This window comes from Leptidea sinapis, chromosome 12 (assembly GCF_905404315.1).
Source record: "Leptidea sinapis chromosome 12, ilLepSina1.1, whole genome shotgun sequence".
Taxonomy (NCBI): Eukaryota; Metazoa; Arthropoda; class Insecta; order Lepidoptera; family Pieridae; genus Leptidea; species Leptidea sinapis.
The window spans coordinates 13,266,627-13,293,195 of NC_066276.1; the positions used below are offsets into that span (position 1 = coordinate 13,266,627).

General features: G+C 36.2%; 1 protein-coding gene across 14 annotated transcripts in view; it reads right to left on the reverse strand.

Annotated features, from left to right (window-relative positions):
* The window catches only part of LOC126967070 (unconventional myosin-XVIIIa), a 194,019-nt gene that overhangs the window by 14,483 nt on the left and 152,967 nt on the right, over positions 1-26,569 (reverse strand). For 13 of the 14 annotated variants that reach the window (XM_050811430.1, XM_050811433.1, XM_050811443.1 and 10 more), the window contains 10 exons: positions 17,350-17,493; positions 13,390-13,623; positions 6,231-6,347; positions 5,171-5,332; positions 4,239-4,412; positions 3,514-3,643; positions 2,998-3,145; positions 2,480-2,585; positions 1,261-1,458; positions 208-417 (listed from right to left, as the gene is read on the reverse strand). In XM_050811430.1, the coding sequence (XP_050667387.1) occupies positions 208-417; positions 1,261-1,458; positions 2,480-2,585; positions 2,998-3,145; positions 3,514-3,643; positions 4,239-4,412; positions 5,171-5,332; positions 6,231-6,347; positions 13,390-13,623; positions 17,350-17,493 (1,623 nt within the window). Of the gene's footprint in view, positions 1-207; positions 418-1,260; positions 1,459-2,479; positions 2,586-2,997; positions 3,146-3,513; positions 3,644-4,238; positions 4,413-5,170; positions 5,333-6,230; positions 6,348-13,389; positions 13,624-17,349; positions 17,494-23,961; positions 25,226-26,569 lie in introns of those variants that run through there. The other variant, XM_050811432.1, reaches the window with a different exon arrangement.

The window sequence follows — 26,569 nt, forward strand, 5'->3', positions numbered from 1 at the left end:
TTTAAAAGCATGCTGTGTTCACTTCCAGAAGGAGGCACTCGCCCCAACATGTTAACGTATTTTTCTGTTTTATACAATATTAAGAGTGTATCCCGTTTAGTGAACCTAATAAAAAAATATATCATATTGCACTGCTTAGCAGATGTGAAGCTGGTTAACATTCGTTCTATTTGTTTATGAACAGTGTGAGTTGTTGTTCCCCCGTACCTTATTCCGCAGCTCCAGGCGCCGCTCGTTCTCGTGCTGCGTCTGCGCGTGCGGCGCCTCTGCGGCGGCCAGTCGTGCGCTCAGTTCGTTGGCCCGCTCCCGCGCGACTCGCGCCTCCTCCGCCGCCGCTTCCGCTCTCGCCTCCGCTGCGCGCGTCTCTGCCTGCGCCGCGCAAACTGCGTTCGTACTCGCGCGGTATTTCTTCAACAACTGAAACAAATATGGACGTCACAAAATTGGTAAATTTTGCGAAGAATATGCGGCTATATATTCATTAGGATAAGAAGTAACGACCAAGATGAGGCTACCCTTACTTTTCACTAACGCGATACACCCTGACCAATACAATAATCTGAACCGTACCAGTAGTAACTAAGACGTTAAATGATATACAAAAACATACATACACGCCACTGCTTGCCGTCACGAAAACGCCGTCCGTTTCTATAAAGTGAAGCAGTAGTCAGTGGGCTATTCTAATTCTGCCGGGTAACAAAACCAGCACGTGAATTAATCTTTGGCGTTATACTTCTTTTGGCTCGTTAAAGAAAAAATATCAGAGTAATTTATACGATTCGCGCATACCGACACCCAAACCCTGACGTTAGTTGGTCAACTAGACCATTTGTCTACTCACTCTGATGAAGGACCTCCGAATGGTTCGAAACTAATTGGTACCAACACCGATGAATCGTGTATAAAGTCGATTTAAGTAAGTCTCCCAGTATTATTATATTTTTTTAATGGAAAAGGAGGACAAACAAGCGTACGAGTCACCTGGTTTTAAGTAATCACCGCCACCCACAATCTCTTGCAACAACAGAGGAATCACAGGTGCGTTGCCGGCCTTTAAGGAAGGTGCATTTTTTTGAAGGTCCCCATGTCCTAAGGTCCCGGAAACGGAACGTGAGGTGGAATTTGGCGGCAGGAATCAGGTGAAATAGTATTATTGTTTAATCTCGCCCGTAGTTCTTTGGCTACCAATCGGGATAGAGCTATGCGTGTTTCAGCAATACAAGAACACATTCTATCATACATTGACACAATATTCACCTCGGCAGCTTCCTCCTCCGCGTCGTCAAACTGGGCGCGCGCTGCGGCCGCCTCCCTGCTCGCGGTAATCGCTCGCTCGCTCGCTTCGCTCTTCGCTCGGTTCGCTTCCTCGAGCGCAGCGTTCGCTTCGGACGCTTCCGCTTCAGCTGTGGCGCGCGCTTTATTAGCAGCACGGACTGCTAGCTCTAGGTCCTCCACCTATTCACAACATTTTCAACTATGATAATAGTATCACATGAGTGTTTTAATACTCTAACAAGGAGTTCTTATCCGCATATAAGAACTCATTGTTCTATGGTTGGCCGTCAAGCTAAAGAATAGAATATTCTTTTATAATTTAAAATATTGACGCGGATGAGAAGACAATCGAATAAGTCAGATTAGAGATTGAAGTAAAGTAAGAACGGTCGGCCTTCGGCCAAATATTGAATATTTATAATTAATATATTTAATAGAAAGTGAAAGAATAAGAATATAAGAGTAACATAATATATTTGAATGTTTTATTGTACTACGATCCCGCGTGTGAAGGAGGACTCACGCGCTACAATACCTAATTATCAATAGTTGCATACAAGACTTTATCTACACCCAGAATTTGAATTCTCTATAAAATATTCTGAAACAGTTAGCTTACTACTAACATTAAAAAAGCCAGTCCTAGTCACCATTACATCATCCAAACGAGTGTTGTACAAAGTATATACAATAATTTTTCTTTCTACGAGAAATGGAGATTTTAGCCTCATATAACTGATACTCTTGGAAAAGAAATGAACAAGAAGGGAGATAGAAATACAAGACGAGACTAATTTGATATTTATATCACATATACCAGAAAAATCTCTTGTTAGAAGTGTTAGGTTAAATGGTACCTAGCGAACTTTTTATTATTCACAATCTTCAAGTTCACTTTAGTAAACGTGTGAACGTCACGTAACAAAAACCAAATACCTAAGATCATTTATACGTCTAGATAGACTATGACAGCTGTGAAAACGTCGAAATCGACTTTAGAACTAATCTCTATTTTGAGCAATTCACGAACACTATCACAAAGAGTCATACAAATCGCGAGTGTAAAACGTAGCTTGTCTTATTATTACTTATATTCGTGGCCTGTTTTTATCGGTTGTCTAACAGCAAGAGACTCTATCTAGACGTATACATTATCTTATATTCATCGTAGAACACCAGACCTGTTCTGTTCTGATCGTACCTGATTCTTCAGTTGTCTTATTTGCGCCTTTCCGCCGCCTTCCTTCTCCTTCTGTTCCAACATTGTCTGCGCATCTCTTAGTAGCGCGCGATATCTCTTCAGATCCCTGCGAACGTATTATTTTATAAATAACTAGCTGACCCAACACGCGTGGTTATGTACATAATAAATAAAATACTTTTTCTTATGAATTTGTCAATAATATTTCATAACATCAAGAATTTTTTGTAAAATATGCTCCCCGTTGATATTATGAAATTGTTTAATATCAGAACTATCAAACTGTGTGTCAAAAATTCTTTCACATTCAAACATTGTAATTATTATGACGGGTACTCACGATATATATATCATTGATTTGATGTCCAGTCACGCCGTGACCACGATTCATGCAATTGAATTGAAATATCGGCATCAAATCAATAAAATATATACCCGTCATAATAATTACAATACCATAATGAGTCAATACATAGGTACAATTATTCGACACCGACGCAAGCAATGACGTAGCGTACCTCTTGAGCCGGTTCACCAGCTGCGCCTGTTCCTGCGTCTCGGCCCGCGCGGTCTCCTCCAGCGAGGCCAGTCGTCGCTCCAGTTCGTGTCTCTCTCTCAGCAACAGACTGCGTTCAGCGTGCTCGCTCTCCAGCTGACTCTCCAATACTGAAAAACGTTTAATAGTTATTTATGCAATTGTTGTGTAATAAGGGGTGTTAAAACACATGTGGGTATGATAATAGTATCACATGAGTGTTTTAATATAAAATTATTTACACCTATAATTTGAATTCTCTATAAAAGATTCTGAAACAGTTAGCTTACTGCTAACATTAAAAAAGCCAGTCCTAGTAACCATTATATTATCCAAACGAGTGTTGTAATGTTGTACTAAATTTCATTACAGCACTCGTTTGGATGATTTAATAGTTATTAGGACATTTGGTGTCATCATGTCAATAAAGTCAACTGCTTTCAATTATATGATTTAAGAGCTCTAAAATGGCGTAGGTCTTACGAATCACAATACTAACTTTTAAGTTTCTTAGCAGCGTTGGCGCGGGTCTCCTCCATCTCGTCGTCCCTCGCGGCCGCCTCCAGCCTCGCCTCTTTTCGCTGCTGCTCCAGTAGCATTTCCAGACGTAGTTTAGAACTTTCTAGTAACTGTAAAAAATAACGTAATTTAATAGAAGTAGGCATTACTTTATTGATGTCATATATACACACATAAACAATTGAGGACAGCTGTTTTAAATATAACTTCTATATAGAATTCAGATATGGGAAATATATATCGCTGGTAGTGGGAGCCTCCTGGATGAGAGATCCTACCATTAGAGCCGCTTTCGTTGCGGCCGATGAACTGGTTGCCTAGCCAGAGCGGGGAGAGGAGGTAATGGTCATCACTCCAATCTACAGTACCACGTCACACCAGTTGCCAGCCTAGCGAAACTCTCTAAGAAAAAAGCGATTCACTCGATTGTATGAAACGTGAAGTCTTTGACAGATTGACAGATGACGGCTATAATCTTGTAAAAAAAAGGAAATACGTTTTAAGCAATGGCTCGCTTTCGAACTCAGCCGGATTATACTTCGTCGCCAATCGCCATACTGTGATTACTACTATTTCAAAGTTATATCAAATGCCTGCGTTGCATACTAAACTAAATTTCAATTTCTACGTAGGCAGTCCCGCCTCCTCTCTGCCAGTTGCACCTGAGCTACCGTACCGCCACCAGCTGTTACTCTGTGCTGGTACCTGTAGCTGCCCCGCCAGCTCGTCCAGCTCCTCCTCCTGGTCCCGTGTCCGTCTCTCCAGCTCGTTCTTGGCGCGGCGCAGGGCGCTCACCTCGTCCCCGCCCTCCCGCTCCTCCAGCGACCTCGACGCGGCTAACAGACGCTCTTCTTTAAGCTCGAGTTCCAACCGAGCTTCCTGTCGATGTTTCATGTCCGACATATCATACACGTTCATACACACACTTCACCCCTCTAATATAAAAAAATCCCGAGGTGTACCATACATTTTTTTTAAACAAATTATTAATTTAGAATTATCTATATATATATATAAAGTATATATATATATATATATATATATATATATATATATATATATATATATATATATATATATATATATAATCTAAAGTATATATATATATACTTTAGAATTATATATATTATAATAATCATGTTAGGATAACATCAATACTTTTGATGATAATTTTATTTTGAGTAGGTAGGTAAGAAATATTTTTTTTAAAAATTATTTCTGGCTAATTCGAATATTTAGAAAGCGCCGCAATTGGTCAGAGATTTGAAGTAAAAGAAAAATGGCGGTAAATGTCAGTTTTCAACCAATCCTCTCCGATTGTTTGTTTTTTATCAGGAACTATGACGTCATTGCACGTTCTCTAAGCGCGCAAAAACGGTTGGCGTTTTATTTAAAAATAAAAATATACATTTTTTTAAATACTAACTTTGAGTTACTTTTTCGGGGTTAAATATATTTTGATAATTATATGGCAATGCAAACTATTGAATAATAATATAATGCTTATTCTCTCTTCTGAAATGAAGTTATCCGTGATATTTTCATCATGCGATGTATAAAATTTTAATTGCCATAAATTGCCTTCAATTACAGTTAGTTCATTATGTAAGAATTCGAATACAGCAATCTATACTTACAGAGAGGCTCTGTTCAAGCGCGTACTTCTCAGCGTTGGCTTGGTCCCTCTCCCGCGACAGCCTCTCCTTGGCCGTGCGTTCTCTCTTCAACTCCTCCTGAGCGTTCTGCAGCTCACTGTCGAACTTGCGCTGACGTTTCTCCAGTAAGTTGTTACGGCACGTCTGCAATTATAAACAACCATTTAGAAATTAACATTCACCAAACACTGAATACACATTAATTTTTGTTTAAACGGCATCTAACTCAGTTACTCATGAACCATATATTCCCAATGTAAGGTTATAATTAAAAATAACTTATTCGAACAAAGATACGTGAATATTAATAACTTTTGACAAATTAAAATTAATTATGAGTTACTTTAGCATTTTATGTGTAGAGACTTTCTCGGTTGCTTGTATTTTATAAAACAGAAAACTTGTGGTGCGATAAATAAAGCAAGATGATTATTATAACTGTAGGAAATAAGCAAGATATTATATTACATTTATTATTTATGTACGAGTATATGTCTTATAAAAATAATAATTATAAAAACATTTTTTCGGACCGATTTTTCCGTGGCTTTGTTAGTAGTATTTTACCTAAAACGAATATTAGTAAATTGGTGTCACGCCTCATCCACCTTTGTAAAAAGGGGGGATGCCCACCGATCTGCAAAGACACTCATTAGAGTGTTGGTGCTGCCGCGGACTCGAGAAAGCAATCATAGGATGCGCATCTTTTTCTCATAATGGCGGGGAATTCGTCTATGATTTATTTCTGCTTTAGGTTTTTGGATAATATAGAATGTAAATCAGAAACATTTAAAGCTGAGGTCGACAAGCAGTTAAAGGCCACCGTGGGAAAATATTAACGGTCCAGAAACAAAACAACTGATAATATAAATATTTGGCGGTCCGAGGTTCGACCTATCACGGTCCGCATGTTGCCGACCCCTAATCTAAAGCATAGTCTCCTCCGGGTGGAATGGTGTTAAGAGTGATTTAAATCGAAGCAAGCTCAGCCCAAGATGAGATGTATATTATATATCATCTACGGAGCCACAAGGAAGTCTACCTGTTCATCAAGCAGTGATCGAAGGTCAGCCATGTCATTGGTGAGTTTCTGCAGCTTGCGTTTCCATTGCGCGGCAACTGCACGTTGCTCCTCGACTTCCTCGTAAGCATCTTGAACCTTAAAAGAAAATTGTAGCAATATTTAATATTAAAAGGAATAAAAGACATTTATAATCTCAAAATTGATTCCTTAAGAATTCTTTTTGATGTCATTTCTAACGCTACCACCGCTTCGGAAACAAATAGCGCTCTGAGAGAGAAGAAGCGGCGCAAGAAACTCTCCCAGCATTCATTTTTTGCGCTGTTTTAAATAAATTATACAGTATTGTACTGTCATTGCTATTGGTATACAATAATCCTAATCTAGTCCCAGGCTGTCCGATCACTTAGATATTCCGCTGTGGAGTAATAGGATTTACAACAGAGCCATTTTAAAACCATTTAAATTTATTTATATAAAATGTCTGAACAGTGGCTGGGACTTTATTATAATAGTGTATACGTTCACCCTTAAAGCTATTATGTATCTTATGAAGTCTACTAGAATTGGTCACAAGCAATCCCTTATTTCTAGTATTATAATAATGAAAATCACTATTTAGACCAAAAAAGTGTCGATTTTTGTGAACGTATATTAATTTTCATAAATATACTGACAATGAACAGTCATAATATTTATTTCTCTAAATTTTACTTTGAGTATTTATTAATATTCATAGTGAATTTCTAGTACGGTAAGTCCAAATGTAATGAATGACAGCGTATCACACGCCATAGTAATATCACAGACCTCCGACCGAGTAGTGCGCTTAGATAGAAATTTGGCATGTTACATGTAAATCCAATAGATAACGGTCATTTCCCCACGGGCCAATCAGCGTTTTATCGGCTTCATGCTCGCTTTAGTTCAACCAATAAAAAGCGTCTTCACAATTCGAAGATGAAGAATAGTTGCTTACATTTTTATCTCGTTTCGTTGGCTCTACTAAAAGTGCCATCAAGGTTATTTTAATATTATGGTCTAAACTAGAAAGGCATATACACCTTGTGGTGAAAGCATCGTTTAGCCTAGGTTGTTAATACATTGTCTTCAATTACATTTAACAACATACAATTTTAGGTAATTTTAGGTTAAGTTTGGAATTGAGTGCAATATTAAAAAAATTACAGTACATTGTCTAACAAGACCAATATATTATAAATAGTAGGTTTTCCTAGAAATAAAATAAATTGATTTTCATTATGACAAACTGACGAGATACACGTTAAGTATGTGATACGCTGAGTCTGTTGCAATGCGGGGCCGCGCACGATTTTTAATTGAACCCAAAATTATGAATAGCATCGCAATAATTGCACTCGTAATAGTGATGAGACATTCTAAAGAGAAGAATCATATTATATTATTAAGGCTCAATAGCGCAGGTATATCCCCAAGTATTCATGGTAAACATTTGTTTAGCAACAGTTGATCAACACTGTTGATGATTGGCGAGAATGTTGCTGGAAGCATTGTTTACATCGATATATAGATATGTTGTCTACACTCCACACGACAGGATGCGTTAAAATGTTGCCAAAGTAAGTAGTGTTGTTGTGTTCTCTATATCTATAGTATGTAATTTATAATAAAAAAAAATGAAAAAAATTATGGTGGATGCGTAACTATCTCATGCGAATATATGATGAGCGACTTCAGAATGACAGATGGATCATTAAATAATTTTACGAGAGTGTCGAAAAGTGATTTCAAACATTTTCTGGACATAATTGGACCGTCAGTAGCCAAAAGGGAAACAAATATTCGTCCGCCAGTTTCACCTCAAACGAGGCTGGCTTTTAATTTACATTATCTTGCAACTGGAGATTCATACAGTTCTCTTTCAAACACACTACTGCTTCACGGCAGAAGAAGTCGTCACTATTTTAACAATCTAGCCTCACAATAACTGGTGGTTGATACAATTTCATTCTTCTGAATCTTAATATATATAAATCCAGTGTCCAGTGTGTTTGTTTCCAGTGAACCCTAAACTAATGAAAGGATTTTAATGGGGATTACTTCATGGAGTGCAATTTGGTCCAACTTGAGAGATAGGATAGTTTTTATTTCGAATTGGGACCCATAATTATTTTTATTTCCAATATTTGTTTTGAATGGATATATTTTCTATAAGAGAATTTATTGACGCACGTTTTGACAGTTCTGCTGTAAAAAATTTTAATATAACAACGGGGGCAAATTTTACGAAATAATTCAAGAATTACTTCTTACAAGAAAACTTAATACAAGAAAACATCAAGATGTTATAAAATATTATTGACAATTTAATAAAAATCAGTATTTTATTTAATAAGTACAGAATAACGTCTTTTTACTCAAAACAATAATTACTATTCATACTGTATTAATTTTCGAAATGTTTTTTATATTTGATTTAATTCTATGTAAACATTTGCAATAGAACCTCGGGTCAACACTCGGGAAATGGCTACATTTTCATTTTCATGCTTTCACAAGCATAATAGTGTACTGCCGACATTAAAGAAACAATTCCACCTAAGTAATGACCAATGTAACGTGCCAAAGTGAGCGTTAAAATAGCGTGTCACAACACCAATGTTTTTTTTGTTGTAGTTTTATTATCAAATACATTATGTTTATTATGCAAAATAGAAAAAAATACTATAAAGGAGGATGGCGAGAATGGACCCACATAATTTTAAAAGTAAGGAAGCATCGTACAGTACAAGTTTATATTAATTATAAACTTAAGTTTATACGATGTTTATACAAAAATTATTGAGGCGCTACGATATGGGAGTCAAAAGAAATAAATTATTATAATTTATTAAAAATAAGTCATCTTGCACTAACGGAACGTTTTGCGCAATTGACATCTACATTTTTTGACATGACAGTCATTGTCATTATTTATATGGATGTTCCGACACCATCAAACCATCTACACCTACTCAAATCAGTAATTCAGCCATTATTCAAATAAAGATTCAATAAGATTATTATTAATTTTTTATACTAAAATCAGTAGGTAAGTATCTTTATGAGATGGGATACCTGCCTGAAAAAAGCATGAATTGTGAATCCTCAATTATTAGCTGCTGGCGAACTTTCCTAATATATATTACATTATCTTTTAACAGACAGTAATTAGGCATAGACATAAGATACAAATTATTAATTGAACAATAGATATTGATTAATAATAATTTTAGGTTATATTTTACTTTTAGGTATATCTTTTCTTTTTTCTCCCACTTTTTTAGACTTACTTACGATTTGCTTTTTTCTTACTATTCTTACATCCTACAATTTTTAAAAAGTTTCCGTGATGTACGCCATTTCTTTCAGTGGGTACCAAAATATATGCATTCTCCCCATCCTCCTTTATACAGTAACCGTTATTGTTGGTCGCAGTCAATATGTACAAATATTAACAGAGAATGGGTGTGAAGAAAAATATTACGTAGTTAAGTATTATGCTTATAAACATATTATACCTATATAAGAGGCATATAAATGTAAAACAAAACTAATAAGAAATATTATAAGATCTATTTATTTCCTTGCGGGAGAACTGTCAAATATAATAACATACATTACATTGCGCGCCGTATAACGGGGGACTTGTGCAGCAATGGTGTGCAAAATGAGGGCAAATTTGAAAACAAAATTAAGAACTACCTACTAACGACACATGAGACTTAACATCTTATGTCTCTAGGCGACGAGCGCAATTGTAGTGCTGCTCAGGTTTTTCGAGAATCCTGATCGGCACTGCATTGTAATGGGCAGGGTGTATCAATTACCATCAGCTGAACATCCTGCTTGTCTCGTCCCTTATTTTTATAAAAGAAAGAAATTCATGGTGAAAAATTAAAATAAATATTATTAAATTATAATAATAATAAACGGAGTGTAAAGGTACTCCAAGTTTCAAACTACTTCTCCCTGTCATGTAATTCTGTAGTGACAAAGGTACGAAAAAGACACAAAGTTTTAAACTTGGAGTAACTTTACACTGCGTTTATTAATAACACAGCAGAAAATCTATATTTAGTTAGGAAGTTTTAATTTGACAAAGGTGAATTTCCGAGTTGGAAAATAGCGGGGCAGTATCTAGATATAAGTGACTACACCTGACATATTAAGTGACATTCAAACAAGACCACTCAAGCCCCGATTATCTAACGGGCCAACACTGAGAACAAGACATAAATTATGGCAGTTATGGCACAGTTAATCCGCTAAGCCACCGATCAACCGTCAATCTAGCAATTTGGTAACTCGCCAGCGACACAGAGTATATAACGAAAAGTATATGCTGAGTAAAAATGCAGCAAGACTCACAAGCCTCTTTTTATCCGATACCGACTTCATTTAATAAAGAAATGTAAAGGAAATAATTTAATTATTAATAAGGATTATTTTAAATGATACAAAAATAATATTTAGCCGACTGTGCAACGCAAAATAGTGCAACGCGTTTATCCTGTATCCTTATGTTTATTTATTTATTCTTTATTTTTTATATTTCATGGAAAGAGAAGACAATCAAGAATACCGGTCACCTGGTGCTAAGTGATCACCGCCGCCCACACTCTCTTGCAACACCAGAGGAATCACGGGAGCGTTTCCGGCCTTTAAGGAATTTGTACACGCTTTTTTTTAAGGTACCCATGTCGTATTTTCCCGGAAACACTGCACAAGGAATCTCATTCCACAGCTTTGTAGTACGTGGAAGAAAGTTCCTTGAAAACCGCCCTTTGGAGGACCGCCACGCATCCAGATGGTGGGGATGATATCCTAATATGTGGCGTGTCGTGCGAAGGTGAAATTCGGCGGCAGGAATTGCTATTTATTATTTTAAAGCATTCTTGATATCAATTGCGTTTTATACCACTTTCGATGATCTAAGCTAAGTCACAGGCGCACAAACACACACGAAAGTAATTTTAATTGTATTTCCATATCTGTACCTAATATATTTTGAGTAAACTGTGTTATTCGTACTCTTAAGGTACGTTTCCTGTACGGTTATGCCGTATCCGAGTGATTTCCTATTCCAAGGCGACCAATCGCCTAATCTCTAAACACACAGCGAAATACACGAACACAAAAACGTATCATAATATTAAAAGTACACCGACCTCTTCTGTCACGTAAAGCATTACAACAGAACACGTAAATTAATTGAGAGCGACCAAAACTATATAAAAGTACGCGGTGTGATAAAATCTGAGATATAGCTCACAGAACGATGACGCTATCAGCATCAGAGGCGATCAAGGATCGGAGATAATTTGGTTCGAGATAATACAAACACACAAATACGTACCGACGACCCCATTCTATAATAAAAACCTCGTACAGGACACATCATTTAACATCAAGTATTTAAAGTAAATACACTGCTGCTAAATACTTATTTTAACTAATAAATACTACGATATTTACTACTTATTACTATATACAATTTAATGTACAGTTTTTCACGTGTCAACACGTACCTACTTGTAATATTTTATCACACGTGACAGCAGAAAAACTACATTAAAATGTAGATAATGGAAAGCGGGTATGACCCTGAGTGGTGTTTTAATTTGCAAATATAAAATAGAAAGTTGTAAATAGTCGTTAAGTAGTCATTCCATAATAATTTTTTCTCGGAGGAACTAATTAACGTTCGATTAATATGCCTCACTCTATCTGATGCAATAAATATACAATAAATTCAATTTAAAAAATGGCGTGCCTACAAAGTACTCATATCAGAAGTGAAACTTCTTTGGTAAACTTATTTTTAAATCTCGTTTATATTAATTATCCTAATCTGTTGTCTAAACCCAATGTTTTTTGTCCATATTAGAAATTATTAGATCTCAATCTCTCTCACTAGCTCTCTCCCACCTTTCGCTCCATGGCACTGTGTGTATTGCGACGTTCGTTCTATCTTACTCTCTCTCTCTTGCTCTTTCTAACTAGCTTGCTCCCTACTCTCCCTACTCTCGCTCCATGGCTATGTGTTCGCTCTTTCTCACTCTCTCTTGATCGGTCTCAATCGTTCTCTCCCTCCTCTTCGAAAAAAACGCTGCACATCTTCGTGACGCTAATATTATTATTATTGCATTTCAACCGTAAAATAATTACCCTCATGCGCCTAAAGATGTTTCACTTCAATAATCTGGAAAAACCGTGGGAACCTGGAGCGAGGTTAAGTAGCCTTCGAATCGCCGATGACGTCGTCCTTTTTTATGACAGTCCAGACTATTTATATGCAAACAGTTAAACCTAAATACGAATTATTTCCACAAGTTGCTAAAGATACCTCAAAGACTTCAAAGTCAACCAAATCATTATTGAAAATGTATTACACTTGAGTTAAGAAATTGATATGGGGAACGAAAACCAGTTCAAAGAAATCAGCGGACGTATAAGATTTATATGGGGGGCCATACAAATCTGAAGGTTCTTTACTATCAAAAAGAAAGATCGCAACGGAACAAAAAGCCAGATTATTCGTTTAGTAAATACTGTCCTACTAACTGGGAACTGATTAACACTCACGACTTATCTGTCAAAATTAGCATGCTATAGCCACCTGACTTCTAAAAGAGATGCTACGTTTACGCATTAAAGGACCACATTCAGAGAGAATGTGTAAGGGGGTTTCATCTGCACTATTACAGAATCTACACGCTCTGCAATCTCTGAGACCTAAGATTGAGAGGTGTTTGTTTAATCTGCAATGCCCAGTTAGTGTTCTGGCTAGAATACATAAGTTTTCCCTACTTAGCCCTAGTGCCATATGCGCAACAAGAAGTTGAAGGCTTGGATTAGGGTTATGGAATGACTGACCAACTACTACTAACTTGATTAATAACTCATAGCTAACAAACATACTGAAAATTATTATAAAAACATTGACGTGAGATCTGGCAACGAAAACATATTTTTTTGTAAGAATGCAGTCGTCGTAATACCTGGAAAAACGCCAATTGCGCATTTATTTGAAAAAGCATTATTCAACTTAAAACCTTGTCTTCACATGCATTAGGTACATGATAGATGAAGAATTACTTGCTGAAAAGTCCAAGACATACACGAATGATTATATTTTCATTTGTTAAAGTCTTACCTTCTTCTCCAGCTGTTTCTTGACAGTGACGAGTTGTTCCAGGTCGTCCTCATGCTGCCGCCGAAGCTGTGTTCGCACCAGCTGTAGCTCTCTGTGGGCGCGCTCAAATCGCCGCTTGTATTTCTCGCCGTTAACGCCAATCTCTGACTCCGAGCCCTCCGAATCGGATGGCTCTAGTCCGCCATTCTCCGCTGACCGCCAGTGCAGGAGTTCGAGCTCCAGACGTTCGGATGCCTGTAGGTTTATAGGATAGTATTATTAGCAACAGAAGTAACGGTATGTGCTGTGTTCACCTGAAACAGAGCCGCCATCTCTGCTGAAAAATTTATTGAGGTCCATAATTATTATCCAAATGTTATGAGTTTTCTTTAGTGTAAATCCGCCAATATTTGTCCTTAAACAGTTCGTCATGTGTTTTACAATACGTCATAACTGCCAACAAATCACAGCGCGTCATATCATGGGACGAGGGTATGAAAAAGCGGTTTCCAGCTCAATTACTTCAGTCTCGTGCCATAGTTTGGTGAGTCAACATCTCCTGAGGATACCTCATGATGAAAGATGGCGGAATTAACACTAAAGAAAACTCAAAACATTTGGACTATCTCTGCTAAACAATAGCGTTTGTCGGTCCAATTACAGGCATAAGTCTCAGGGTGTCGTTAGTGCAGTGCGATGTGATTGAGCTATCAAATGATACTACGTCATCGTCAATTTGTGATGCTCTATGACTCCACATATACACGTAAGCGAATCTATTATTACTGTAACCGATTCTTAATTGACAGGTTGTAAACCACCTTTGGCATTAGCACTTTAGTATTTTGAATATTAAACCAATAACTAATGCACACATTGACATATCAAAATTGGTCACGCAGGCTGTCAGCTCATCTAAATGCTGCACTGACCTCTACTATATGCCACTGGACTGGGGGCTGTCAAAGTGCTTTTGTGTCTGCCTGATATTCGCCATTTGGCGCTGTTAGCCATGTAGAGAGAGTCTGCGGTACTAAAACTAGTTCTAACAACCTCAGTAAACATCGATAGATGGTGGGAAACTATTAATAAAAAAAATTGTTGATTTTTGAAGGATAAATATAACGGAAAACGAACGAAATTAATTCAAAATGCAAAAATACTTCAGAGTATTGTATGTTCCTTCGCAGTCATTTGTATTATACGTCAAAATTAGTTCTCTAGACGCTTCAAATAGGCAAAAATTTGATATCAAGCATATGGAACAGTCTGTCCAGTGGTATTTACAAAGTCAGTGAAATGCTGGCATTTTATAAATGTAGGGATCAAGCTATCAAATGTTACTATACCATCGATCGATTTGTGATGCTCTATGACTCTTTCCGTAACTAATCGCCATAAAACCTTTCCTCAGATAATGAATCTTAAAAATAGATCACTACTGCAAATAAAATACTTTATGTTTAACTACATGTAATTATAACTTAATTTTTAACTTGTTTGATTGTTTAAAAATAACATTATTTCACGTTTTTAAATAATAATTAATTACACGTATTTTGAAACTACTACAGTTTCATTATACATTTACTTATGATTAAATATTGTTTACGAATCACATTGCTCCTGTGATAACAATCTAATATTAGAATAGAATAGAATAGAAACACTTTATTAACAGTAAAACACACACCTTCAATTTACAGTAAAAATCTTAAAGAAATAAAAAATTAAATTAAATGTAACAAAAATTATTAAAATATAAACAAAAACAAAATATTAAATAACTGTGCGGCGCGTGATTCCCTGCTAAAAGGAGCTGACTCAGTATATTGTTGGTCAGTGCAGAAGACACCAGCACAAAACTGGTTTTCAGCAGCCCCTCGTGACATTTGGAGTAAACAGCTGTTGTAGCTTTCCCATTGTAATTTTTTTTCATGTACATGTAAATTTATAATAAGCATCATCATTATCATCAGCTGGAAGATGTCCATTGCTGGACAAAGGCCTCCACAAAAGATCTCCACGACGATCGGCCCTGCGCTGCCCTCAATACAATCCAATACGTATTCCGGCGATCTTGACCAGATCGTCGGTCCATGCTGTGGGAGGCCTACCAACAAAATCTAATATAATATGAACTAATAAACCTAAATAATTTAATCAAGCGTCAAAAAAATCTGACTCAACCAAAATATTGTAGAAAGTATTTCGTATGTTTGCGAATATTTCATGAACAACAGCGGACGTTGGATTTATGTATATTTATTTATCGTCCACGTCTTTGGTATTTACGTTGGAACGTTACAGAAACCTAGATTACGAAGACACATCTCTCTAAATGTGTCATGGCTTAACAAACTGATTTAAATTAGCTCGTTCAATATTATTGTGTATTAATTATACTCTTATTACTACCATCACATATTCACGTGTTTAAATTTCTAAATCACTATTATTATTACTTCCTGAAATGTTCGTAACGTAAACTCTGTGATGGTTCCAAATATTTTCAAAATGGCCCGATTCATAGGAAAACACACATTTAGTTTTAATAAAAAAGTCAAAGTCAAAGAAACTTTATTCAAAAAGGCTTTAACTAAGCGCTTCTGAATTGTCACTACAAATATTTCTTTTAAGTTACTTAATCTACCATATGTTCGTAAAAAGTTGACCTCGTGAGAAGAACATACAAGAAACTCAACGGCCGCTGTTTTCAATCAAATAGAGTATTTTACAATGGCTGTAATATACATAACAAATACGTTTGTAAGGTACTACAAGCAATATATGAGTTGTGTTTAAAAAATATAAATTATTTCATGAAATAATAATAAAGAATTAAATGTAAGTATAAATATATATTACGAACATATGTCCCAGCGTCGCATTTTTCATTGCGTCTGCGCAATGTAATATGTGAATGTATAAAAATTGATCACATTTACTACAAATATTTGTTTATTTGTCTTGTAGAATTGTTTGCCAATATCTACATACAGAAAGCCTCTTCTCCGTTTCAAAACTAATGCAGACCGATAAGCAACATCTGAAGACAAAAACTGTAATAAAGTCCCAAGAAGAATATGAATGAATGAGGAAATAAAATTATAATAGCTTAAGGTGGGATAAAATAGGCGAAAATTTAATTTTGTACTCCTATTAGAATTATGATTGTATGATTAGATACAATGATAAGATATTCGAGGTAATTGAATAACTAATACAGTAATTGAGGGAGCGAAAGAAGATAAGAAAGACATAGATGTTTATATTTATTAATATCAAACACAAAATAGGCTCCCATAAAAGTACGAGCAAATTTCTGCGTCTAAATTGATGCGCCAACTAACGAAAGTTATTTAGAACTCTAACGTTAATCAAAGCCAAGTTTAGAGTTGTTTTAGTGCACATAATTTTAATAATTTAATGACATAAATCTAGATTTTGTCCTTGCTCATCATGAAGATTCAATGATTGGTAGATATATATACTTAACTAGCTGATGCCCTCGACTTCGACCGCGTAGATATAGGGTTTTAAAAAATAATAATCAAGTTTGTAATTGAAGATTATCTCATGTCCTATTCCAGTTTCAGTGCCCGTTTTCGCTCCAGTTCCCAACATATCATATGAATCTTATTTCGAAGAAGATTGCTATGGCAAACTAAACCTACTATTGGTATAGCTATCGACGTGAATTTCTATTTTTCACAAATCCCGCGGCAAGCATGGATTTTTCCGGAGTAAAGCCTAGTGGAGTAGCCTATGTCCTTTCCCAAGCACTTGTATATCGCTGTACCAAATACCATCATCTAAAATAGGTTCAGTAGCTCCGGCGTAAAAGCGTAACAAATAAACTTACATTCACATTTATAATATTATAGTAGGACTATTAGAGCGTATAAATAAATAAAGTAAGCTTTGACAAAGGCAATAAGAATACTCCTGAAATATGTTTGATTCAGGTGCAGGTGTTACCTGTTGCAGTCTCTGGTTGTTAGACTGCAGGTCCCGGTTGTCTCGCTCGATGCGGAGTCTCTCGGCGGCCTCGGCGTCCGCGCGCTCCGTCGCCACGGCAGCCGCTGACCTCTCCTCAGCCAGTTCACCACCCACCTCCGACAACTGCCCGGCAATAAACAAAGCTTCAACTTCATGTTCGAGCAGCAAATTAAATTATTCTAATAATGTAATTTAGGTCGATTAGCTATTCGCCCGATCAGCAATGTTAACCGTAACTCATCTCTCCTTCTTTCTTCTCTCTTATCTTTAAACGAGCAATTCTTGTATATATATAATCTGAATTTCCGAAACGGCTCCAACGATTTTAATGAAATTTAGTATACATGTAGTTTCGGGGGTGCGAAATCGATCTAGCTAGTGTTCAATTTTTAAAGATGTATTTTATCCATGTTCTATAATGGCTCAGACGGGAGATTGGGTGATCCGGAAAGTTTTTCTTTGTTCAAGTTTTGTACACTTAAAAATCCAAACAAGGCTCGGTCGACCAGATAGCCTTAATTAAGCAGCAATTTAACAAAGTCATACTTAAAATTAGCGCAGGTTTTAAATGGAAAATGAGTAGTTCCCTTTTAATAAATAGTACAAAGAAGATACATAACATGTTTTACTCACGGACTAGTAAAAAAAGGACGCCGCGCCGTGATATTAGCAAGTGAGGCACTTTTATGCTAGTGTGTGTGCGGTTACGGGGTATACCAGTTACACAATTTTTTCTCCCTTAAATAATCATATATCCACAAATACTTTTATATTATTGTTTTTACACTTTTTCACAACGTACGACGGCATTTTTAAAATATTTTATTGCGACGCAAACTGATCTGTCACAGACGATGGCAAATCTCATAATGGCGGTCGATCGGCTTGTATTAGTGTAAGTGTGTGCGTGGGGCTATGCATTTACACGTTTACCGGATTGTTTTGGTGCCTCACTGTTATGTAAGGTGACACGGAGTCCTTATTTTTGTACTCGTCCGTGGTTTTACTGTAGATTCATAGTACATCGCTTTGATTAATAACGTATTAATTGGTATCGTTCCACCTTTCTATTAACTTTTTATACATTCTCTGGTGCAAGTGTATAGGGATGACCATTTGCCATCAGGTGACCGGAAAGCTCATTATCTCTCCTCTTTATCAAAACAAATATCCAGTGGTATCCGTTGTGTTACGTTTTCATTCTAAACTATGTAGTTACAATAAAAACAAAAAAATCCAAACAATGTTTAATTTTTTTAGTGAAAATAAGGGACGAGACGAGCAGGATGTTCAGCTGATGCAATTACAATGCAGTGTCCCTCAGGATTCTTGAAAAACCCAAAAATTCTGAGCGGCCTTATTGCGTCACCTTGAGACATAAGATGTTAAGTCTCATTTGCCGAGTAATTTCACTAGCTACGGTGCTGTTCAGAGTAATGTTTACAATAATTTACAGTTTACACATTACTGCTCCACGGCAGAAATAGGCGCCGTTGTGGTACCCATAGTCTAACCGGCTTCCTGTGAAAGCATGTTTTTTAACAAATTTTATTTAAACGTGCGAAGTAAAGTGCAATACATAGCTTATATACATACAGACATTGTGTGCAATAAAAAAGTATCTAATCAAGTAAAGGCTTATACCAAAAAAAAAATTATCAGTTCAATTTCTTTTAAGCACCGTTGAAATTATGTGTTTATATAATTAACAACACCAAGTTAACCACCATGTTATTGTTATCGTGTTACCAAAGTACTTTTTATAAGCTTTTATTATCAAACTTCAAACATAAAATAAAAAAACACATATCCAGTCTACCGGTTTAGAGATTAATGTAACATGAAGCAATTTAATGATGTGGTGCACACCTCACACACACGAGGGTTTCTTGCCAATAAAGTTTATATATATTAATTTCTTAGAAGAAAAGGTCGATATTATTATATTCGTAAAATGCTTTTGAGATTTGGAGGCCTAACAAACTGAACGAGAAAAAGGCACGCACCGTACAGCCTTGTCAATAGTAACTATGAATGAGCGAATGCTAATCAACGACAAAACACTGAAACTCACAAAAGTAAAGAGCTTTAAAACATACTAAACATTACAAAATTAAATTTAAAAACAAAATTTAAGAACGATGCGGGACTCGAAACCTTGACATCTCGCTTTCCGTGCGAGCGCCCATCCACTGTGCCAGCCGTTCGAGTGTCGTAAAGTTCGTTAGACATAAGTAAGATAAAATAGATTCTATAGATGAAGCCACAACCTGAGAGTTGGACAAGACATTCAAGATTTACCAACGATACGCCCCTCGAAGCGTTAGCTCGGTGGAAGAACGCTCGATTGGAACGCAAGAGGTCACAGGTTCGAGTCCCGCGTCGTTCATAAATTTTGTTTTCAAATTTAATTTGTGTTATAAATCCCAGAAGTAAGGGTTATCACTTTAAACAAATAATAAATTGTTTAGACTAGACATTGTAGTAATTGTAAGAAATCAAGCAACAAAAGCCCAGATAATATTAAAACTGCATTTGGCATCTTCATTCGCCTAGGTAGTACATCAGTCAACAACACTTATTATGCAATGGCTTGGTCAACGCAGAACAATACAGTGATCGCCAAGGAAATACCTGTCGAATATAGTTTATGACTACAACTAGGGTTGTCACATGCACTTTACAATTAATTAGAAAGTTGTGTTGAAAATCAATTTATCTTCCTTTAAACCTTCTAACAAGAAAGTTGTTAATCGTATAATGATCATTCCCTAGACATGTCCAAAAACAGAAAAATGTGCACGGATACATCTATTCGGACACGTGTTCAATAAAAATTACTAATATATTTTTACACATTGTACAGAAAGGACCAATTACAACATTCCTTTATAAAAATTAAAAATTCCTCAATAAAAAATTGGTTCCTATTTACAATAACAAGCTCAAGCACTGAGACAAATTAAAAAAAAAACTATTTATGCTGTGTTAAGTAAACCAAAAGGAGAAATACTGTGTATAAATATTAATATCTTCGCATATATAAAATGAAATGTAAAAATGATTAAAAAAAAACCATTGTAAATTCTTTGAATAAAGTGAAAACCTAAATATAACATAACTTTAATGTTGTTAGCAACGTGTTAGTCGAATAGATATTTTAATTTGTAACACCGATAAGCTAAATATCGCATGATAATTTACATACAGCAAAGAAAAGGTGTTTATACAATCGTGCGGTAATAATGATCGAATTGTATCAGTGATGTGTTGGATATTATATTAGAATAAGAGAAAGGACGTCTATATTAGATAATCTTATAAGTAACCACAGTGAAACGTCTTGGAAATACAAATACATATTCAGAAGAAGAAAGAAGAATTCAGAAATGGATTTAGCGAGATTGATGAAATATATGGGGATTTTTAGAGGCGAAAAACTGATCAGGGTCTCATCTCTGAGAATATGCGTTTGCCGAATTTTCACGTCATCCAGATATGTCTCTCTATCTACGCGAGAACCTTTATCCTTAGATAGTCTGTTACTATGATTACTGTGTTTCGGTCTGAAGGGCGCCGGAGCTAGTGAAATTACTGGGCAAATGAGACTTCACATCTTATGCCTCAGGGTGACAAGCGCAGTTGTAGTGCCGCTCAGAACTTTTGGGTTTTCCAAGAATACTGAGCGGCAATGCATTGTAATGGTATCAATTACCATCAGCTGAACGTCATGCTCGTCTCGTCCCTTATTTTCATAAAAAAAAACGATAAAAACAGCCCAGTAATATTAGTTTAGTGTGCGTGACAAGCACTCGCGATTTGTACGACACTTTGTGTTAGAGTGCGTTAATTGCTCAAAATAGAGGTTAGTTCTAAAGTCTATTTTTGTTGACGATTTCACAGCTGTCATATGTCATCTAGACGTATAAATGATCTAAACCCTCATCTTTTTAATTCTTCGGCTCCATCACCCGGGTGCTTACCATTATGTATTAATTGACGGGCACATCACTACCGGAACTGTATGTAAATACAAGGTGTTGAAAGATGTGAATTTGTTACAGACACAACGTGACTGAAATATTTAAATACTGTTGCAGTGGTTGTTGGTAGGGATGATTTATAATCACGCCTTATAAGAGGGTTTGATTTTGAAAGGTAAACTTGTGGAGCTTAAAATTTAGAGAGATTTATATGAATTATGGAGAGTTTCACTTAATCATGGTTTGACCTAAAGTTGTCTACTGCATTTCTGTAGTAATACATATATTGTTGTTTCGTATACTGTGCGCGATTTAAATGGTACAAATATCGATTTTGTTAATTTTGTACAGAAGCGTTACACAGTTCTGTTGCACCATGTTTTCTTAACAAGAACACAGATTCCGAATCTTCAATTTCTTTATTTATAAAATCGTCACACTTTTTTATTTAGACGAAAATAAATATAAAGGGTCAGCTTGTAAGTATATAATATAAACTACTTTGTGACTTTTGTGACTTTAAGCGCTGGTCACAAGCTCTTTTAAGTTTCCCTAACCAACAATTTAATAAGACGGTATATTATGAGTAGTGTATACGGTATATACTATGTAATATTGTTATTCTTAGACAAGTCTGTCATTGTTACACACATGTTAAATGGATTAGTTATAATTATGAATGGATACTAATGCGTCGTTTATAAATACCGAACGATCCGTCTACGATGCGCGGTAACAATCGCTTGATAAATCTGCATTTAGCCGATGCTGTTTGCCAACTATACTGGCATTTACTGTTTGTGGTACTCGTACAGAATCATTTAACAACATGTTATATACAGTGTGGCAGAAATTTTTAAAATTATATCGTTCACCAATATTTGAGCTCAATTTTGTAATTGGTAACATTGAAGGTTGTAATATTTACATCATTGGATTTTTAGGCATCGTATAAAATAACTTGTCGTCTGGGCGATTACATATAATTGATACCAAACTTGGTTATGTGTTGAGGTAGAATAAAAATAATGATAAAAAGAAAGATGAGAAAAACAATTTAAACTACTCCACAGCTGAATATCTAAGTGATTATGATTCTTTTATAGCAATAGCAATGCCAGTACAATATTGTATATTTTATTAAAAAGAGCGCAAAAAAAATATTGCCGCTTCTTCTCTCTCAGAGCGCCATTTGTTTCCGATCTAGTATATTAGAAATGAAATCAAAGATAATTTTGAAGGAATCAATTTTGAGAATCTAAATGCCTTAATCCCTTTAACTAATATTTAAATACCATGTTGTATAACAGAAATACAGACACTATCATCAGTTTTATAAAGTAGTATCGATCAGGAAATTCGATGAATGTGTAATGTTGGCATTACATTACTTTTGGCATTTTTCATAAATTAATATTCGATAAAGGTTTGATGTCATATGCACTAATGATAATATTATTAATCTCCGTCGCATTTATTTGCGGTAACTTAATTCGATGAATGTATTATGATGCCTTGCATTAATTTTGGCGTTTTTTTTTTTAATTTATTTTCGATATGGGATGCTTTTTGATTATTTATTTGTCAGAAGAAAAATGACGTATTCGTTGATATAGTACGTGGTGGAGGCACAAACAAACACACGATGACAAATGTTATTATATACAGTATTTTATGAAGAAATTAAAAATAAACATAATACAATCACATAAATCTTAATTGTGCTTATTTTGTTGCTTTACGATGTTAAGCGAGGATTTTCTTGAATGTTAAATATACGTGGTGAATACACCAAGGTACTATCTTCAAGTCTATCATGAGATGGCAATAATAAATTTACATCTGACAACCAGTGGGAGGTTCCTTGCACAGATTGCCGGCTAGATTATGGATACCACAACGCCGCCTATTTCTGCCGTGAAGCAATAATGTGTAAGCATTACTGTGTTTGGGTCTGAAGGGCGCCGTAGCCAGTGAAATTACTGGGCAAATGAGACTTAACATTTTATGTTTCAAGGTGACGAGCACAATTGTAGTGCCGCTCAGAATTATTGGGTTTTTCAAAAATCCCGAGTGGCACTGCATTCTAATGGGCAGGGCGCATAATTACCATGAACTAAACGTCCTGCTCGTCCGGTACTTTACTGTCATAAAAATGTATATAATCGATTGCCATGGGACAACCGACAGTTTCTCATTATTTGGAAAATGATGCAGATTCACTCCACGTCAGAATTATAAGTATATAAAAGTATAAAAATATAATATGTAAAACTTTAAGATACCCAAAAAATAACCTGAACGGAAAACAATTGTATTCCAAAAAACAGTTTAAAAATTTCATAGCATAACCAAAGCCGCCTCAAGAAATATATGTAACCGAGTAATGTAAGAGGATAGTCAACAATGAAAAAAGTTTGGCAAACGTAATAGCGATGCGGTAATCTCAAGATGACGGCATTACAAGCGCCACTGCTTATGCGTGAAATAGCTCAGAGCAAACACTTGACTATTATTTATTATGTTACCAAATTATCTTTATATTTTCGTACGTTAATAGTTATTTTTAAATACGTGCGTAAAAATTGTAATACAGTGATTCACCGACCTCGTCCAATTCGGAGACTGTAGTTCTGTCTTCGGAAACCCCTCTAGAAGATCGGCAGCTGACGCTACTTGCCCTGCTCCCGCCTCGGCTGAACAATGTGAAACCTTTTATCATTATATTTGTGGCAGACTTCGATCTTCCAATCTTCCTTTTCTTGCCATCGTAATATACTTCCAAGTCGCTCTCGTCTTTGTGTCCAAGACGTCGCCATTCGTCCATAACATGATCAGTTCTTTTCAGAAAGTTGTCAATTTTACTGCTTAAATAATTCGATGATGTGCCCTCTTCTAAGTACGCTGGCTGAGGTTTAAACCTCTGTCTTACTGGTTGTTTCCTACAGCCGAGCACAAACGACAGATTAGCGTCAAACACTACGGGAGCTTGCTCTTTAGATCTCAACTCTTTTAAATCTACACTATCTGATCTATCACAACTTTGTGGATACATTCTTCGAGGGGTTGGGCTTCTGTTGCATAGAGTGGAACTTGAGCTGTAAGATCGCGATAGGGGCACAAAGCTGCCATTGCTACTACATGTTGAGTAATTGCTAGTAGAACTCTTTATGCTGCTATAGGAGGCAGGACTTGGGGATCTCGATGTAAGAGTATTTGAGCCATGTCTTCTTGCCAGTTCGGCTATTGAGCCAGTTTCAACAGACAATAATGTGCTTCTTCTGTTATGTGATGGACTGGGTGATTTACTTGTAAATATTTTACCATTATCGTTACCATGCAACAAAGTGAGGGTACGAACTTCTTTCAACGGTTTGGTTACAAATAACTTCTTCCCATTTGTCAACCCGTTCGATACTTTCGGTGGCACTTTTTCATCGAAATGAATTGGTAGCGTTTTGGATTTCTTCATTGGCAGTATCGGTCGTCCCAAAGGAGCTTTGGGTGGTTTTTTGGGCGTCGCTTCCAAGATAGGTGGCGACAATGTTTCGCTGGAATTTGGCGATAGAAGTCCGTTAGTTGTGCTTTGCGTTCCATTGTTATTCTGATCCGGTACTTTAATACTGAGGGGTTTCGAAGCGGGAGGTATGTTCAAGTGGGGCATATTGTATGAAGCGCACACGTTTCCTTGTGAGGCGGAAGTGTTCTCCGCGGCGAAAGCCCAAAGCCATTTCACCGCCGCGTGCGTTATTGTAGCGAGTGATCGAGGATGCGGCGAGACATCGCAGTTCGAAATAGAACCGGCTCGGGAGATATCCGCGAGAGAACTGCGCTCGCTAACTCGGTCGCTGCTCGCTTGCCAGTTGTCCCCGAGAGACTATTTTCGTGTTTCTAGATGTCGAAGTGCATGCGTCGGCCAGACCTTTTTACCAATATACTCCTTGCTTTCTTTCAAGGGCCTAAGTAATTACAATTCATATTATCATAATTACTTACAGATTTAGGTAAGCATGTAGCTTTCTATGGGTGAAACATTTTTTCAATTTATATACAACAAAAAAAGTTCGTTTAAACTTAGGTGTAGTCAAAGAGTTGATATAGTAAATATCTATAACAGTTGATATAGTATGTATTATATATAATAGTTGATATAGTATGCATTTACGTGTATATCTATATATATGCGCTACTATTAATAGCTATATCACCTAAGTTGCCATGTAAACTCAATTAGCTACAGCCCGTGAGGATGTACCCGTTCAATTCCTCCCTCGTGAACGCTTAAAGTGTTCCCTATAGGGTATATATACCGTTTATGTACTCCTACAACGCGTGTGAAAAATGTCATGATGATCCGTTAAGTAGATAAGGCGTAAAAGAGTAGCAAACAAACAAACTCGCAGTCACTTTTTTAATATTAGCTAGGATTATGAAAAAGCTGGTCGAGAACAAATTTTAGCGAATCGGCAATAGAAAATGCCAAGAGCCGCGTTGACGCTTGACGGCTAGATACAACGAAAATAGTCCGGCAGAGTTATTACCGGCTATTGGTGTTGTAATTTCAAACAACGTACTCGGATATGCGTTTCCTGCTTACGTTTTCCATGACCTTCGAGAATAGTTTTAAGTCATACCCACGCCTAGATGTTGTAGAATCTTTATACGTACATAGTATTAAAACATAAAAAAGTTTCTTCTCTTCCAACAAGCGGGATAACGTACCAGCTAATGGTAAGTCATCACTGACACCAACACTCTAATGTAACACAAGTGATATTAATTTATTTATTTAATTAAATTGCGTTACATGCGACTTAGTTACTCAATAAAATTGTAGTACTAAATAATTATCACATAATTATTAGCACCTAGTAATAAGACATAGCAATGAACGACAGAGGGGCAGACATTCAAATATTTTTTACCTCTAAGTATTCATTAATAATAATATCTCAAGAGCGTGCCGGTTTATGAGACGTTACGCACTTTTTGACGGTGCCGCTAACGTTTAGACACACCAAAATCGAAACATCGTACAGGAGGGACACAGTCCTTCTCCGAACATTAATAAAATATATTTTTTTAATTTTTTTTTAAATTAAATCTGATGTGAAGATTTTAAGGACACGTCCTCTAATTCGGCTCCGCAACTATCATAAAAAACAATAATTAAACAAATATATTGACACTGATTACTTACAATTCATAATAACATC